Source organism: Micropterus salmoides, unplaced genomic scaffold (genome assembly GCF_014851395.1).
Source record: "Micropterus salmoides isolate LMB-PRFRI ecotype aquatic unplaced genomic scaffold, ASM1485139v1 Ms_hic_scaffold_20, whole genome shotgun sequence".
Lineage (NCBI taxonomy): Eukaryota > Metazoa > Chordata > Actinopteri > Centrarchiformes > Centrarchidae > Micropterus > Micropterus salmoides.
This window is the reverse complement of record NW_024041151.1, coordinates 12,351,765-12,368,762: the sequence shown is the minus strand read 5'-3', so window position 1 is coordinate 12,368,762 and position 16,998 is coordinate 12,351,765. Positions and strand designations below refer to the sequence as shown.

Sequence of the window (16,998 nt, the reverse complement as noted above, 5' to 3'; positions counted from 1 at the left end):
AGTTGTGTGGTTGTTTGTTTGCCAGGCCTCTGTCAGTCTGATCAAACCACACACCCACACAGTCCTGATGTTGCAATAAGGTTTTGACTGATAAACTCTTTAAATTTGATTGTTACTTATTTAGTCATGGCTATTTCATGTTATAGAAAAATACTTAGGATTTAAAACCTCAGGTTTTAAGGGTCTTTAAAGCTTTCGGACATTGATATCTGGGCTTTTTAATGCCACAGGAAAGATCCAGAATGTTTCAGTACACAGTTATAATAATGCAACATGCAATATTCCCTAGCATTACATTTAAATTGTCTTTGCTAATTAATTGAGAAAGCAATTCATCCCATGTGATTCTTATTTCAATAAAATCACCAACCTAATATTTCTAGTTCATTTTGGTAAATTTTCTGCATAGAAACCCACATAGTAATACTTTTGGTAATTGTTTTCTCTCATAAATTAGTGATCATGTTTCAAAAATTAGCTTTTCAGATAATTCTGAAGTGCCCCAATTTTGGCCATTAGATTGAGAGACGGTTGACTGCTACGACATCAGAAATGATCTAAACATAGACTACACTTCTTTAGTTTTAAAAGATCTTGCTGCAGTTGAGGGTTATGGACAATGTTCTGCTTTAACTCAGTTTTACTGTCCTAAAGCCTTTGTTAGTGTTGATCAGGGGTCCTAATGGAATTTATTTTTATCATCGCTTTCAGTCAGTCACCTCGGAGAGTGCTTCATCCTGCTCAGTCCATACCTCATTTTGTTTGGATTTACCGCAACCTGAAATGAATGAGCTATATTTAACCTACTAAATGAACTACTGTAGGAACATACAGTACTCAACTCAAAACATACAATCATTTATTTGATTGGAAATATCCAAATAAGGTCAGGCTTACCATCATTCAAGAAACATTTATTTTAGTTAGCCTCAATCTACTTAGATTGCTTTGGCATATTTATATTCTATTCACACTTCCTGTTGGTCTATGCACAATATGCAGTTGCTCATGTAAAAATCCAATCCACTGCTAAAACAAGCAAGCTTTTACATTCACTTACTTATTTAATATTTACTTAATTCATAAACTTAATGTATGTACCTTGTTGTGACGTACATCTTTTTCACTTTTGGATGCAGAGATTTCATATACAATGTACATAAATGCACAAAAAATCCTTTAAACACTCCTTTATTTTACAATAATACTGCCTTTGTGAGACAGGACATGAAATTATTACATATTTTCAAACAAACAGGCACATTAACTCCTTTATTGTGGCTTATTCACCTATATTTTTAAAAATCTTATTCTGTATCCCTGTAGTTTTGATTCAGAGTAAGCACTGCAATAATTACAACACCTTCCACATCTGGAAAATCAAAACTACACTTATCTTTAAATCAACCAACATATAAACAGTACACTACCATCCAGGTTTGGCGAATAAAAATCTGTGTTTAGTGCATAATGTGCATGGCATGGGAGAAGATACATTCATCACACTGTTGACCACAGCTAGCTGCTTCAGTCCTCCACGTCGGAGCTGTCTGCTGGGTCAGTGTTGTGGGTCAGCATGTAGTTGTCCATGTCGATGGAGGGGCAGTTGTGGATGGAGTAACGCAGACGCTCAGCGAGGATGGCCTGGCTCGTGTACGGGGGCAGGCGAAACAGGAAGAAGCAGGTCTGAGCAGTAGGGAGGCCGTTGACAGGCTGAAATAAATGATAAAGCAAAAAAAAAAAAAAAAAGGTTATTGTTTGTGTTTGCTCTTGTGAACAGGCATGTTAATTTGTTAGCAATGACCTCACCCTTTCAACCTTGATGATTTGGAACTTCTGCGTGATATCAGCTGGGTTGGAAGGCAACCTGGACCGGCCAGAGACAAAACGTAGGAAAAGCACTCGCTCCTCATTGGTGAACTCCTCTAAGCTCTGCCAAAACCAGCCAATGAGCTGGTGGTTCTCAGTGATGTCTCGGTAACGCACCAGCTTCTTCAGCATCTCAACAGAGACCTCTGGCAGGCCACAGACCAGCTGCTCCAGCTGCTGTGCTGTCAGCAGGGAGAGGAGGGGCACAGGGATGATGGCAGACATGCCCTCTCTGACTGCTGCCACCTGGACACAACAGAACAACGGCAGCTTTGATACTTCTGAGGACGAGATAAAGGGAACAACAGTACAACAAACAGGCTGTCTAGTGCGCACTAATGGAAACTGGTGGGTGTTTAAAAGGGAGTTTCAGACACAGAGAGAAAACCACAGCAAAGTTTTCATCGAAGGCTTCTACTAGGGTAGCAACTAAGACTATTTCCATCTGATGATTTCTCAATTAATCTTTAAAATGTCAGAAAATAGTGAAACATGCCCGTCATATTTTCCTCGAGCCCAATTTACTATCATATAGAACAAAGATATTCCCATTTCTTATTAATTGTAGCCTCTTAATGTTAGAGAGGCTGGAACCAGTGAAATTTGGCTTTAAAAATTACTTACAATTCATTGATTTATCAATTCTTGCAGATTGATTTTTCTTTTGATTGACTAATGGATTAATCGACAATCAATTGTTTCAGCTCTAATTTCTACATCCATACTAACATAAAGGTGGTGACTACAACTTTGTTTGTGGTGAGAGAATGTCCCAGTTACTCTGGATACACAGGCCTCCCTGTCAGCGTCTTTCATTAGGAACTGTTTTCAAAGGATAAACACTGACATAAGAGTGAAAGCTGCCCACAACAAAGGTAATTTTCAAACCCTACTCCCTTTTACTGCTACTCTGAATCTCTTTTAGGGCATTATTTGAGTAAATGAGTGTTCTTTCTGATAACTTTTTTGACTGTGTTCAGTTTGCTGAGGGAGAATGATGTTCCCTCCTCCACATTCTGTCACAGCTTGTGTAATGACGACAGTATGAGCTACTGAGGACTGCAAGATAAGGGCAGAGGGAGTGCTAATGACACGTGAAATAGACTCATTACTTTGATGTATCCTAAAGAAATCAGCATTCCCCGATGTCCAAATATGTAGCAGTTTGCATGGTTAAAACTTCACAGGTCTGCTAAATACACTGAAATCAATCTCCAACCCTTCAAACCTGTGAATCCATTTCATGCAGCCTGTAGTCCAGTGCTCTCTCCACATATTCAGTCCGATTGGCAAAGGTCAGGGAGATGCTCTGACCTCCAGGAACCACAGGTACCAGCCTCCCATCTGCACTGTGGGCCATAAAGGAATCCAGCGGGATCATCTTTAGAGAGATATATAGCAAGGTTAGTAAAGACAACATCTTTCAGCTTAGAAAATTGACGATCTACTGTCAATAATGGACTCTGCAGTTCGCACCACATGGAAATTATCCTCTGTGATTCCACTGTTTTCCAGGTGAAGGATGCCTTGCAGCGTGCGGTAAGTGAGCAGGTCAACCTCTTCCAGGTCAGGCCCTCCCAATGGCATTGAGCAGAGCTGTTTCCACACCCAAGGAGCCAGATGCAAGTCCAGAGGTTTCTTGGTGCGGATAGCCACAGCCATGAGGATACCCAGGAAGCGAAACTGGACCATGTGATCCTCTGAGAGAGCTGCTGGGTTCAACAGGAACCTGTGAGGGTAAGCAGCCAATGCCACAAATGTTTGTGAAATGTTCTGTTCTGTTATACTTTAAGGATACTGTTTTGGTTGGTGACTATCAAAAGATAGACTACAACATGTGCACCTGTCAGTGTTGCTGCCCACATCTGCAAAGCTGTTGGGAGTATGAATCAGAAGATCCACCACACCAGACTGCAGCTCCTGGTGCAAACATATTATAATTAGTCTTTTGCAAAAAGCAGAGAATATTCCAGGCTGCATTATGAGCTATCTCAGTTGCTCTTAGACCTTCTCCATCCTACCTGGCACATCTCAGTGATGGTGTCATCAAACACGCCTCCGGCATCGTCGGCTCCCTCTCCGACGAGCTTGACCTTCCAGGCTCGCGATGGGAGCCGCAGCTCCAGAGGATTCAGGCTTACTACTTGCTTGGCGATCTGCACATAGATGGGCTTGCTCGAACGCCCTCTGCAGGAGTGTAAGATTGAGTATATCAATCAAAGTTTGGATGAAGACATACTAACAGCTATAAAACAAGCAGAAAATTGCATTCTATAGAAAGTATCAAGAAAAAATTCAACCAAAACAACCAAGATGCCAGATGCCAGTCTGCAAATAGGTCCTGCTGGCCAGTTAGAAACACAGCTAGTTATTTTGGTCACCTCCTGTTTTTCCAAGATATAAAGATTTTGCCAATGGACTGAATATCATGGTCATCCTTACCTTGTGGAAATCCGTTTCACTGTGATCTGTGGCCCATATGTTTTGCCCTGGGTCATTGTTCTGCCAATGGAGCGCACTAGCGGTAGAGTGTTGACCTTGGGTGATAGAAGGCCTCTGAGCTCACCCCGGATGATGGCTGTCGTCCCTGAACTATAGCGTGAAGTGGAAACCTGGATAGATGGAAGGACAGGGGACAAAAAACAGGAGCATCAGGAATTCTGTCATTTTTTCCCCAAACATTTAACATTTTAGAAAATAGGATTACTGGATTCTTGGCGTCCAGGTTGAGCAGCCTCCAGGACTTGTACATGAGATCAGAAAAGTTGTAGAGTACTCTGAGGCGCATGCTGAGGACATCAGGGCTGCAGTCTTTCAGAGTGTTGTACTGGGGAGGGACTGACTGGGGAAGGCCTAGCTGGAAATTTCCAAGGCCACCTGGAGATAAAGGTAAGAAATGGGAGTCCCAAGCGTATTCTCTTTCATGGATCATAGCTGCAGACAGTGTTTGCATGTGTACATGTACTGTAACAGTGTGTGTGTACCTGAGTTTTTCATGGAGGTAGAGGGCGTGGTCCATGCTGAACTATGGCAGCGGCCAGCAGAGATCTGCTTGATGTTCTTACCCTGGAGGGCTGTTATGAGCGTGGGCTCCTTCACTGGGTTGGAGTGTCCAAGGCCAAGCTGCAACACACACATAAAAGGACAAAAATGCAGTCTTCAGATTGGCAAAGTGTAGAATTTTATAATAGACGGTGTTGGTTACCTGTCCCTCACTGTTGCAGCCCCAGGCATAGACGTCTCCAGTGGAAGACAAGGCTAGCACATGTTCACAGCCCACAGCAATGTCTTCTATGAACATCCCCTCCAGAGATGGCACCACCTGGGGGCAGGATTTATTCTTCAGCATGGAGTCCGGCAGGCCGATTAGGCGTTCTGAAGGATGAGCAGAAAGAAGCCAAGTAACAAACTGGGATATGCAAGTATGCTCAAAAAATTAAACCAACATATTGGATATTTTTTCTCCTTGCAGAAAGTAAGTTGGTGAATTCATTTTTTAAAAAACATTCCCTGAGAGTTCAGAAATGTTGCCTGTCACGACACGTAATATTCATCGTCCATAAGACCCAGGAAACAAATTTAATTACTTAAATACCCAATGTGTTGGATTTGAGTTGTGGCATAAAAAAGACACTGTGTGAGACAGCAATGGGCGCCAATACAATTAATACAAACTATTTTACACTTTTAAGATGTATATACAGATTAGATTAATTACCTATGTGTTCAGGGTCAATTTAAGAATTTACAATAAAAACATTTACACTTACAAGTTATGTTTTTTCAGCATAGTTTTTCAACATAAAACAGAGACACTGAAGCTGTTTAAAAAAGTAAATGATGTCACAATACAACAACAATACTTTAACTAATAATACAGACATTTTCACAGTTAAATATACCTTGTCCAAATGTGTAAACATGTCCATCACAGGCCAATGCCACAGAGAACTGAGTTCCACAACTGATCTTCTTAATTCCCTTGTTGCAAAGCTGATCCACTTTCTGAAAGCAGAAAAAATAATAGTTCATTTATACTATATGATAGCACTCAATTTAAATCAACATGTAAAATAAATACAATCAAGGTCATGATAAGGGAACACATACATAAATAACCTGTGTTTTTTGTCTTTTGATGATTCCTAGATTTGAGCCTTAGCCACCTTTTAACTTACCTGGGGGTAGTATTTTGATGTAGAGGAACCTGTCCCCAATTTGCCATAATCCCCCTCTCCAAATGCCCACACAACCATGCCATCAAGGGATAGCACTAGTGTGTGGTTGAGACCACAGGACACCTGCGAAAGGTAACCACGTTAGCTTTGTTTAGTTATATTTTAATAATTTTTCTTATTTCACAGTGGAGACTGTAGAAACATCGGAATTCAGTAATTAAAGCACACACAGTCCATTTCCTACCTGTCCCACATGATATCCCTCTAGGGCAGCCACCCTCTCAGGCAGCATCTTGTTGGATGTTGACCTTTGACCCAGACGACCAGATTCACCACTGCCGAAGGTGAACAGCTTCCCATCTGCTGTTACCACAGCCGAGTGCCGGAAACCACATGCAAGCTGGGAGGATAAAGAAAAGCTGTGTGTAAGTTTCAGAAAACAGAGTTGAATTGATCTGTCGATGTCTACAAATTTATTTTTAGCTCATTTGGCCTTTAACATGTTGCATGTTGAAACAGCAGACTCTTCTCTTCACGCTCAATACAGAAGCCATGTTTATAAGACACACTGTTGATAACTGGATCAAATTGAAGCTAAACCTTTATGAACTGAACACAATGACAAAAAGTTAGACTAAAATACATTCATAACTGAACATTGAACATATTGAAAAACCAAATCAAGAAAAAAAGCGAGACAGATGCCAATGTCAATCAAGCAGCCTTCCTATAGAAATATTTTAAAGGAATGAAGGTTCATGTGTGAAGCAGTATAACTATACTATACTATATAACTACTATAACTTTCATAATGCTTCCAACAATACAGCATGAAAGCACAAAGCTATCCCACGGGAGTTCAAGGTAGATTTATCTCTACCTGAATGACATCTTCTCCCTGTAAGGCCTCTATCTGTTTGGGTCTTCTCTGCCTTTCACTGTTGCCATGGCCCAGTTTTCCGAAATCTCCATCTCCCCAACTGAACACCTCCCCGGTCTCAGTCAGGGCCATGGAGTGTCCGTCGGAGCCACAGGACGTCACCAGCTGAGTCACCACATACCCTGCACATTAATCAAACAGTCAGTGAAGCTCAATTTCTAAAAATAAGAACGAGGAGAAAAATAAACAACAATTAGACCTAAGTAGAATATTAAAATGTAATACTGCAACGAAAATTGTTATTTTGGTTCCTTTCTGTTATGGAAAAACATTGTTTGAGGCAAGAACATCCAAAAACAACAACAAACAGCTCAGACTTAGTCCCTGGATGAATATTGTACCTTGAAAAGCAGAGATAATAGTGGGGACATAGAGGTCATCAGAATTCCCCTGACCCAGTCTGCCATATTGTCCTTCTCCTACAGCTAGTACCGTCCCATTGGACTGGACCAGGAAGGTACAGTTCTGTCCACACACAACCTGAATGACAATGAAAAAAGGGAAAGAAAAATTAGAACACAGTAGCCGTCAAGGACAGAGTCTGTGTCCTCAGTGAAAAAGTTACTACCTGTTGTGTCTGTAACAGAGAGGGTGCAAGAGTAGGCATCATGAGGTTGGTTCCCATTCCTGCTAACTGTCCGTAACGTCCGTTCCCCCACAAGTACACCTCACTCTTTCCCCCTTGTTGCCAGTCCTAAGAAACACAGTAGGTGAAATACAAATTACAATCAGTCAACACTCTCCAGCTAAAAGAAAATATAAAAAAATCTCATTGTGCAAACAGGAGGATGCAGAATGTATCTTTATTTATTTATTAGCTTAGAAATTGTTTTTAAAAAGGTGTACTAATTCAAGATGGCTAAACTGTTACCTCTGGTCTGGTGGTGGCCCACGACATCAGCTGTTCATCCATCCTGAAGCTCCACTTACTGTTGTCCTAGAAGACAGAGAAGTGTCTCAATATATGCCTACATTAAGGAAACATTTATGTATATTTCAGTCAATTCAAATTCCTGAAACATATCCAACCATTTCTTACACAAACAATAGCACAAAGAGAATTGTCACCACTCACCAGTGCCTTGGTGATTTCAGTGTCTTCCACCTCCTGAAACTCTGAAACAATGAAGGATTCTGGGAAGGCAGTACCGCTGGCAATGGCCTCAGCACTGCGGACAGTAGTGGCGTAAGTGGCGAGCCAGCTCCACTCTGACGGGCAGGAGTGGGCATCAGCACTGTTGTGATGCGGGGGGCGTGGGTAACAGCACAGGTGTCTTTCTAGGGACAAACCAACAGTCAAGGAGGCCAGGCTCTGCAGGAAGGCACTGTGGACTAGCTGGTCACCGGCTGCCACATGGCTCTGCATTAAGAGAAGAAATTCAAGAAAAGATCACATCTCAGCTGAGGCTCACAAAACAAAACAAAAGTAACTTTAAAACATAGTCTCAGTAATGACCCGCTCATAGCTGTATTGCTCCTGCAACAGCAAGGGCAGCCTCTCCAAGAAGACAGCCAAACAAGGGGCCCGATTTAGACCCATGATGTTCTGGTTCCTGAGGACCATACGACAGGAAGCTAGCACATGATTTTGACTGATCCAGTCAGGGGTGCAGCATATCAGCAAAACATCCTGGGAAGGGAACAGTGACAGAACAGAAGTGTAAAGTGACAACAAGAAAATGTTGCATTTTCAAAAATGTCTGCACTTTTTTTCTATAGTAAAAAACTGAACTGAGATGTTAGTATAGAATAGTATTAGGAAAAGCACAGTGATATTCTGGCTAAATGAGTAGTTCAATTTGGGAAATATGCTGATTTCCTTAGCTTAGCATAGAAACTGGGGAGAACAGCTAGCCTGGCTCGCTCCAAAGGTAAAATCCCTCTTCCAGCACCTCCAAAGCTCACTAATTAGCACATTACATATTCTTTGTTTAGTCCATACAAAACCTGATGTGTAAAAATGTTAAGTTAACTGCTTCTCCCTGCTCCCAGTATTTATGCTGGCAGGTTCATACTGAATGTACAGAAATGAGAATTGTATTTGTCTCTCAGCATGTAAACAAATGTATTTCCTTGTGTGTAAAGCTATTCCTTTAATGTTGGATAGAAATTGAAGTTATTAATGATCCAAATTACCTTTGACCTCCCAAAGCAGGCAGCTACACCCAAGTCTGGTATCCAGGTAGTACTGACGACTGAACCTAAACCTGTAACTGTCTGTGAGACTGAACCATCCTGCAAGATGCACAGAGAAGCAGAGGATTAAAACTCTGAAATTAGACTTCTGCCAGATTTACGTTAGAATAATTTTTAAAGTACAATAACAGTGAATGTTGTTTTCTGACCTGTAAGGACCAGATGTTAAGCAGTCCCCCTATCCCTCCAGAGACCAGAGCCAGTCCACTGGAGCAAAACGAAAGGGACTTCACTGCTGTAATGTGGCCATGAAGTACAAACACACACTTTGCACTCTCCTGCTGTGAAAAGAAACAGAACTGGATGATTACATGAGCTAAAATCAGAGGCGACTGTTGCAAACAAGTCTAATCAGTCCATTATCACAAATCACAAATTAGCCGCAGGGGGCTTTACAGCATACAGATCAAACCAAATGAATAACTGGCACATAAAATCCTGATAAGATGTTATTATACCAAAATGTCAAGATTTTTCTTGAATCAGGGCTACAAATGAGCAAAGGAGTTCCAATAGCAGATCTAAACTGACCTTGACATCACTGCTTTTATCCTGCTGCGTGGGACTGTTCAATATGTTGGGCAAAGATACAACAGCACCACCTTGGGGCAGTGTCCAGACATGCACAGAGCCATTCTGACAACCACTAGAGAAACATGGAGAAATAAATCAGAATCTATGACAAACATATGAATAAAGGAATTTGAAATAATGTTGGTAGATCAGATTACAGCAATCCTCCTTCACTTTCTTTGTACAGTCACATTGTTTTTGTTTTTGCAGTTAGGTTAAGGGTAATGTTAAGAATATATTCAACAGAGAAAGAAAGGAAAATTAGTTATGTAAACGCACACAGCCATCATGAGCCTGGGATCTGGTGCTCTGCCAGGAAGTGGGCACCATTCGGCAATGTTAACAGTGCTGGTGTGAATGAGGGAGTGGAGGGTCACCCAGGTGCCACCAAAGCGTCCCAGTATCTTCACTACCTCTGATCTCCCCAAACAGAGCAGCAAGTGTCCTGTGGGGTCCCATTTTAAAGAACTCACGCTGTCCTATAGAGTGGAGTAATAAGAGGGAAAGCATTTTTTGTAAATTCTGTCACAATGTGAAGAGGACAAAGTCACATGTTGATTGAATTGGGTGGAAAGTACATACAATTGCTTTTTTTTTTAATGCTCTGCAGCATACAAGGAGTGTGGAGTGCCTTTTGCAAACAAACCTGGAAGACAGACAGCACTACCGGCTGCTCATTCTCATAGGTCTCAGTTGTGGCCAAAAGGATCTTTCCATTGGGATAGCCCACTGCAAAAGGCTTGTCCTCAGTGTGCCAGGCGACACACTGGGGAGCTAGGACAAATCAGAGGAGATCAGTCTCGTAAAACGAATAATTCGACATTTTGAAAAATAGACTTTTACATGCTTTCTTGCCCAGAATTAGATAAGAAGATCGATACTATGTCTGTTCACTAAATATGAAGCTACAGCAAGCGGCCAGTTTATAATAGCATACTGAAAAGAGATGGACTGAAAGCAGAAGGCATCAGCTAGCCAGGCATTGTCCAAACCTAAAAGGAACTCCAGGAAGTCACTGCGTTTGGCCAAGAAATATTTCTAGCATGTAAAACTGCAGCTTGTTTTCATGTTTTAACATTTCTGTTTATGTACTGATCAAACATACAAAATAAAACGTGTTAATAAGGCATCTTTCAAAATGCTGGTAGGGCTAGCTGTTCCAGACTGTATGCTAAGCTAATCACCTGTTGGTTGTAGCTTTATATTTACCACACGAGTGGTATGGATCTTCTCATCTAAATCTCTGCAAGAAAGTGAATAAGTGTATTTCCCAAAATATAAATTCCTTTAGGTCTAAAGAAGTGTACCAAACTTCAAAAATTTTATGAACCCAGAAATGTCCATTCCCAATGTCCATCTTTTTTAGTTTTAGTAGATAATCGACAAAATAGTTGACAGTGAAAACATTAAATATAATAAAAGGTATAATTGAAAATATTAAATTGTATATCTTTTTTCTATGTCACCATCTTAATGCAAAAGCCCATAATAGATTTGAATTTTTTGTGAGCACTTATAGCTGGTAGTATGTGTCATGAAAAATATTTTTATTCTGTTAGGTTACGTGGTTTTAAACAGTAACTGTGTGTGTGTGGCAGTCTCCTCACCCTCTTTCCTGTGGCAGTGGGTGAGTTCAGTGCTCTTTACATGCAGGTCCATCTCCTGAATTGTGACCTGGAGCCAGCAAAGGGAGCCATCCAGTCGTCCCACCAACAGGTTCTCAGCGTGTCGGTTCTTACAGGCCGCTGGCTGGTCAAGAACCCACAAGCTCAAGGCCTGAGCCCAGCAGAGGGCTGTGACCCGAGACAACTGAGCCTCCACGTGACAATGAGATCCTGTAAAGATACAGAAAAATTCTATTTGTACGTGTGATGTTGGAAACGTGAAGCCTCTAGTGCACATATAGTGAAAAAGGACACATCTTGTGTCTAGTAGTTTTTGAAATGAAATATGTTTGCATATTCATAGGGACGGGATTTGAATGAGGAAGGAGATGTAAATGTAATCATTTTTAAATCACTTTTTGTGATAAAAACGTATCAGACAAAAAATATTATTCAAAGTATAGTATTTATGTGTAGGAAAACATGTCTTTAAGGCTGAACTTTGCTTTGTGATGTACCACTTTCCACTGCTGCTAGGCCAAAGCTCACTTTGGACAAGGTGATGATAACTGAAGCTCCGTTAAACAGAAATAATCAACAAAACTAATTTTAGTTTTCATAGTAGTGATGAAATTAAAAATACACTATACACTAGTAAGAGAGACAAAAAACCCCAGATTCACCTCTGATGTTCATGATGTTGATGTGTTTGTTCTCAGGGGCAGCCAAAAAGTTTCCCCCTGTACTCCAGTATACAGGAGACATGTGATGACATCTACCGGCCCTCTCACTGCTTGATCTGTCTGTCTTACTGAAGAGAGTCAGAAGATGGAAAAGTTTACAACTACAAGTAACTTCAGTTCTGTGACAGCATACCAACCCCTCTGTAAGATATTCAGAAATGTCTACAAAAACCCAGAAACTCGTCATTAACTTGCATTGCAATAATTAAAGCAAAATGTTATTTGTGTTACTAGCCCAACAACCTTGCATTATACACAATAACCAGTAGTCATCATCTACAAAGATCTCAACTTACATTATAAGTTGTAAAAAGTTGTTACAAGCTACAGCACAGCAGGCCTGATGCCAAACAATTAACTACAGCAGCAGCAAGTTCAAGCACCTAATACATAAATATCGGTCCATGTTATCTGAAATAACTTAAATTCACTGGTATAAATATGAACACATATTCTCTGAAAATTAGCATGACACCATAGCAGACATCACCTGGTAATGCAGGAGAAGGTGGTCTGTAACTCCACAGTGCTCTGGTTGATGCTCCATAATTGCACCACCTTATCCTGAGAGCATGTAGCTAGCAAACTCTGCTCACTGTTCCAGGAACAGCTGGTCACCTGAACACAACAGAGATAATGTATGAAATTGCCAGGGGCCAAGTTATACCCAGGTCCACAGAGACTTTCATATACCACTAAAATAATCGCTTGGCGGATGTTTTACAGGCATTATTTCTCATTTCTGACTGCATAAGTCCTGTGCACAGTAATTCTTCATTTTCTCAAGCTTAAGTATAATGTTTTGGAGTTGAAATGAACAGACACATTGTTTATAGGGATAATGGATGGCTGTGGCTTTATTAGGCTCTAAGAAGATTTTTGTCTAAAAAACAAACCAAAAAAACATCTCATCCTATTGTGAAAATAAAGGAAAAGCAGGTAAACATTGTGAGTGTGACTCACCTTGTTGTAATGCCCTTCCAGCCTCTTGAGAGGACATTTGCGCAAGTCGCCAGCCAGGTCACTGTATGTTTGGGGCCGATTAGGACTGTCCCTTCCAGTGGCAGCCAAAGCCAGGACCAGCTGCTGCGCTGCCCACTGGCGGTGTTTACAGGTCAGCCTGGCAGACAGGACACATGCTGCCAAAGCATTAGCCAGCTCCAGGGGGCCTACTCTGGCACTCAGGGGTAAAGGGGAAGGAGGCAAGGACGAGGAAGACACCCCTTGGTTTCCTGTATCTAGGTCAAACACACACACATGTGCAGAGGAGAGCTACTATGATTAACAAAATCAAAACAGATTTCAAAACTCTGTAATAAATAATTACACATTACAACTACTTAATTAAACTACTGTCTCTCACCGTCGTGTTCAGTCCTATCTAGGCTGTAACAGTGAACACCCTTTTCAGTGAGCAGGGACACCAGACTTTGTGTGACTAGGAATGTAGGGGGCATCTGCTCATTGTAGTCCTTGTGTTCCTGGGCTCCGCTGCCTGCAGCTGTTAGGCTGGAGTTGAGGTAACCTCTCTGCTGCGGGTCACTGATGACCCCTGTAGCTGCTGCCATTAGGTCCTACAGGTAGAAATATTAAGACACTATTACATTTTTAGAATTTCTATCTGTTTACTAGCAGTTACATCAATAATCCTTTAAAAAAAAAAAAAAAAAAAAGGATATCAGGTTTGAATGGGTCGTCATTTAAAATTAGTAGGGCTAGACAATAAACCAAATCTATTAATTACTAAAATTGTGAATCCTTTACTAAGTCCAGTCCACAATCTTAAATTGATCACATACAAATTCGTAAAAGCAAGCCAGCCCAAAAAAGGAAGTGTAATTTACTGATGAAAAAAATACATCTATTGTCATCATTAAGAAATGTGACACTTTTTTTTTTTAATATAGAACTGATATAGTTACTGTGGTTACACAGCCCTAGTACTGTTATTAGCTATACAGTATTTTATAATTAGTGGATAGACTAACGAAAACTGACCTGAGTGCATATCTCCACTAGCTGTCTGTAAGCACTAGAGCTGTGGGACACCACACTGCCGATGGCTGTAGAAAGGAAGCTGAGGCAGGTGGAGTTGTTGCGCTCTGTCGCCAGCCCCTTTACACCTGGCTGTCTGTCCACACAGGTGTGAGCCCTGCCCCCTGCTGCTAGAGTCATTAAACGAACCAGGATACGGATATCGGCCAGACCCAAGGACTCTAATCCGTTAGACTGGCTGCACACTGATGCACTGAGAGAGGGACATGAAAGAAGACTCTTCAAGCACCATAAATTGGTGAGAGAAAAATATGTCAACAAGACTATATTCTGGACAAACATACCTGGAGACAGTCTGAGACAGTGCTCTCATTACCATGTTGTAAGCTAGCAGAATCTGGGCTGTGGAGGTGACTCTTCTTAAAGCTTTTAGTCTATCATGAGAGTCCCTCAGTGATACTGCCTGCTGTCCAAGGCTCAAAGAAGTTTTCATCTCAACAAGGGCATTCCCTGGAGAGGAAAACACATATCAAAATAATAATAATAATAATAATAATAATAATAATAGAGACAAATCCCTGATCTTGCTAAACTCACATTTTTAATGGCAGATATTGTCAAAAGCCAGAGTCACTGTTTTCATTTATTCATTTGTGATCTTATCCATTTGGTGTGGGCATGCAAAAACGTCAACTGGGGACATCTGGGAGTATTGTATGTGTGCGTCAGATGGCCAGTTAGAATAAATGAGTGATGAGTAACTATGCTGCAGTACTTTTGGCTGTGGTTGGATTCTCCTGCTGCCAACAAGCACAGACGGAATGTAGGTGTGTGTTACAAGTGGGCTAAATCTTTCATCAGAGATAAAGTTACAGAAACATGCATTGCAACATGAACAAGAGGACAGAGAGTTACTGAGCGATGTCAACTTAATAATATGGCCGGCAATTTAATATTTAGATGCGTGCAGATAACAGAATTTTAATTGTGGTCATGGGTGGTTGGTTGTGTTGTCACACTGTCCTAGACTCGGGGTAGATCTGCATAAAAGGTGACTGGAAAATCTGGTACGTTTTGTCTTAAAAACTTAAAAAATCCTTCAGTAACTGTCTTAAAGGGTAGCATGTGGAGACAACGCGACTGGTGCAAAGGTGTGTATTTTTTTTTTTTTACATCAAGAACATTATGTTACAGAAAAGACTTTTCCGCCACATTAAACTTATTTTAATCTCTATATATCATAAATATGACACATGTTAAAAGGATATCATTTTCATTTGTGTTAACTTCTAGGATTCAGTTTTAACTACAAAAATTTTCCTGAACAAAATATGTTACTAGCTTTAAAAAAAACAAACAATACCTTTGGGAGCTACTGCTCTTGTAGGATCAGCTGAGCTGTAAACCAGGGCTCCAAGGGGATCTGGCTCAGCGAAGGCAATGGGGTCTGGCACCAGCTTCTTTTCTGTCAGCCCCAGTGGTCTCAGCAAAAGCCCAAAGTCCTCTAGTCCTGTCAGCTTGTCTGTGTCACACTCTTCTTGGTGGTTTATTTCCCAATCATCTGAGCAATCAGAAGCAGAATTCATAATTTAAAATGTATTTTAAAATGATTTTAAAGATTAAATCATTCTGTTTTAATTTAGAATTAAAGTTCCCTACCATCAGACGTGCTGTCCAATTGTCCAATCAAGTCAGATGTCAGACCTTTAATCCTGAAGCAATAGGAGGACAGAAACAATAAATAGCAGGCTATATAACCAACAAAAGTATAAAAGTATGAGAACAAGAAAGTCTACAGGGACCATTATTGGTTGCCATGTATAGTGTGTTGCATGCATTTTCCTGTGTTTTCTGCTATACCTTTCATATTTGGAACTCGGGTCGCCAAGGTTTGCCGCCAGATACTTTTCCCTGCAGGAGCTGCAGAGGAGGTAGAAGGGAAAATTGGAGCCACACTCCCCTTTAAACCAGACATCCACATAGGCCCCGGTGCTGTCATAACCCTTACGTGCGGCACTCTGACCGCAACCTGGGTGACGGCGCTTTATGTGATTGTTAAATTGCAGGGTAAGGGTGTTGCACAGCTCACACTTCACCATCTGACTGTGTTCCTCTCCGGCCTAAAAAAGGGGTAATGAGATGGATGATGAGCTTTCTAGTAAGAACGACAATGAAAGAATAGACAATTATTACATTTGTGTTCTTGTTTCTTCTTAATCCATGTCATGCAGCCTTTGCGATGACAGCGTGTATGTATGCTTCACCTCCACTATCTGGAGTGTGTCTCTCTCCAAGCTGAAGAACGAGGGGGTGAGCAGGTCCTCATAAGTTTCTTCATGGTATGGGTCATCCATGTAGCCCAACTCTGACTCCTCCTCAACAGAGTAGGGATGAAACTCCACCTGCTCTGGCCAATCACTGACCGACGTGTGCTGTTGGTACAGCTGCGGGAGGAGGTTGGGTGACGGCAAGTCTGAAAAGATGATGTTCGCTTCAAATGAAAATGTACAGTAAATGTGTGAATATTTGTTTTTAAATCAGCAACAAAATGATTTCATGAGTTATTATGAGTCACAGCACAGGGTTGATCACAATATTTAATCAGGTAATGGAAGCCTAAAACCAGCATGTAGACACTTTTTATTTCTGCTTCAATTCTGTGACTCTGACCTGCCCTTCGGAAGGAGGTCCTCTGACTTGGGCCTGAGCGTCGCCGCCGTGCTGGAGGAGGTCTGTTCCTAGTGAGGTGGACATCCAAGAAGCTTTCCCTCTCTATCCAGTCAAGGCCTGGCAACAGACTATGAACAAAACAAAAAAAAAAACAAAAAAAAAAAAAACATACAGTCCATCACTCTAGTGGTTGTATTTATAACAGTGAAAATGCCAGTACCAATTGATGT

General features: G+C 41.1%; 1 protein-coding gene across 10 annotated transcripts in view; it reads right to left on the bottom strand.

The window, feature by feature from the left end:
• Positions 1–898: 898 nt before the first annotated feature.
• Positions 899–16,998, bottom strand: part of LOC119914777 (probable E3 ubiquitin-protein ligase HERC1) — a 49,266-nt gene continuing 33,166 nt past the window's right edge. For 5 of the 10 annotated variants that reach the window (XM_038734285.1, XM_038734291.1, XM_038734284.1 and 2 more), the window contains 36 exons: positions 16,769–16,896; positions 16,363–16,589; positions 15,959–16,218; positions 15,758–15,810; positions 15,462–15,659; positions 14,443–14,608; positions 14,102–14,351; positions 13,467–13,677; positions 13,067–13,341; positions 12,594–12,721; positions 12,044–12,171; positions 11,364–11,591; positions 10,403–10,530; positions 10,036–10,235; positions 9,715–9,829; positions 9,333–9,464; positions 9,124–9,222; positions 8,444–8,617; positions 8,063–8,347; positions 7,859–7,924; positions 7,556–7,681; positions 7,329–7,467; positions 6,928–7,109; positions 6,292–6,447; positions 6,048–6,170; positions 5,772–5,874; positions 5,075–5,244; positions 4,854–4,992; positions 4,577–4,746; positions 4,312–4,481; positions 3,891–4,056; positions 3,713–3,789; positions 3,346–3,598; positions 3,098–3,250; positions 1,810–2,115; positions 899–1,713 (listed from right to left, as the gene is read on the bottom strand). In XM_038734285.1, coding sequence (XP_038590213.1) covers positions 1,528–1,713; positions 1,810–2,115; positions 3,098–3,250; positions 3,346–3,598; positions 3,713–3,789; positions 3,891–4,056; positions 4,312–4,481; positions 4,577–4,746; positions 4,854–4,992; positions 5,075–5,244; positions 5,772–5,874; positions 6,048–6,170; positions 6,292–6,447; positions 6,928–7,109; positions 7,329–7,467; positions 7,556–7,681; positions 7,859–7,924; positions 8,063–8,347; positions 8,444–8,617; positions 9,124–9,222; positions 9,333–9,464; positions 9,715–9,829; positions 10,036–10,235; positions 10,403–10,530; positions 11,364–11,591; positions 12,044–12,171; positions 12,594–12,721; positions 13,067–13,341; positions 13,467–13,677; positions 14,102–14,351; positions 14,443–14,608; positions 15,462–15,659; positions 15,758–15,810; positions 15,959–16,218; positions 16,363–16,589; positions 16,769–16,896 — 6,070 coding nt within the window. In that variant the 3' untranslated portion in view covers positions 899–1,527. The remainder of the gene's footprint in view (positions 1,714–1,809; positions 2,116–3,097; positions 3,251–3,345; positions 3,599–3,712; positions 3,790–3,890; positions 4,057–4,311; positions 4,482–4,576; positions 4,747–4,853; positions 4,993–5,074; positions 5,245–5,771; positions 5,875–6,047; positions 6,171–6,291; positions 6,448–6,927; positions 7,110–7,328; positions 7,468–7,555; positions 7,682–7,858; positions 7,925–8,062; positions 8,348–8,443; positions 8,618–9,123; positions 9,223–9,332; positions 9,465–9,714; positions 9,830–10,035; positions 10,236–10,402; positions 10,531–11,363; positions 11,592–12,043; positions 12,172–12,593; positions 12,722–13,066; positions 13,342–13,466; positions 13,678–14,101; positions 14,352–14,442; positions 14,609–15,461; positions 15,660–15,757; positions 15,811–15,958; positions 16,219–16,362; positions 16,590–16,768; positions 16,897–16,998) is intronic. The other 5 variants (XM_038734286.1, XM_038734287.1, XM_038734289.1 and 2 more) reach the window with 5 other exon arrangements.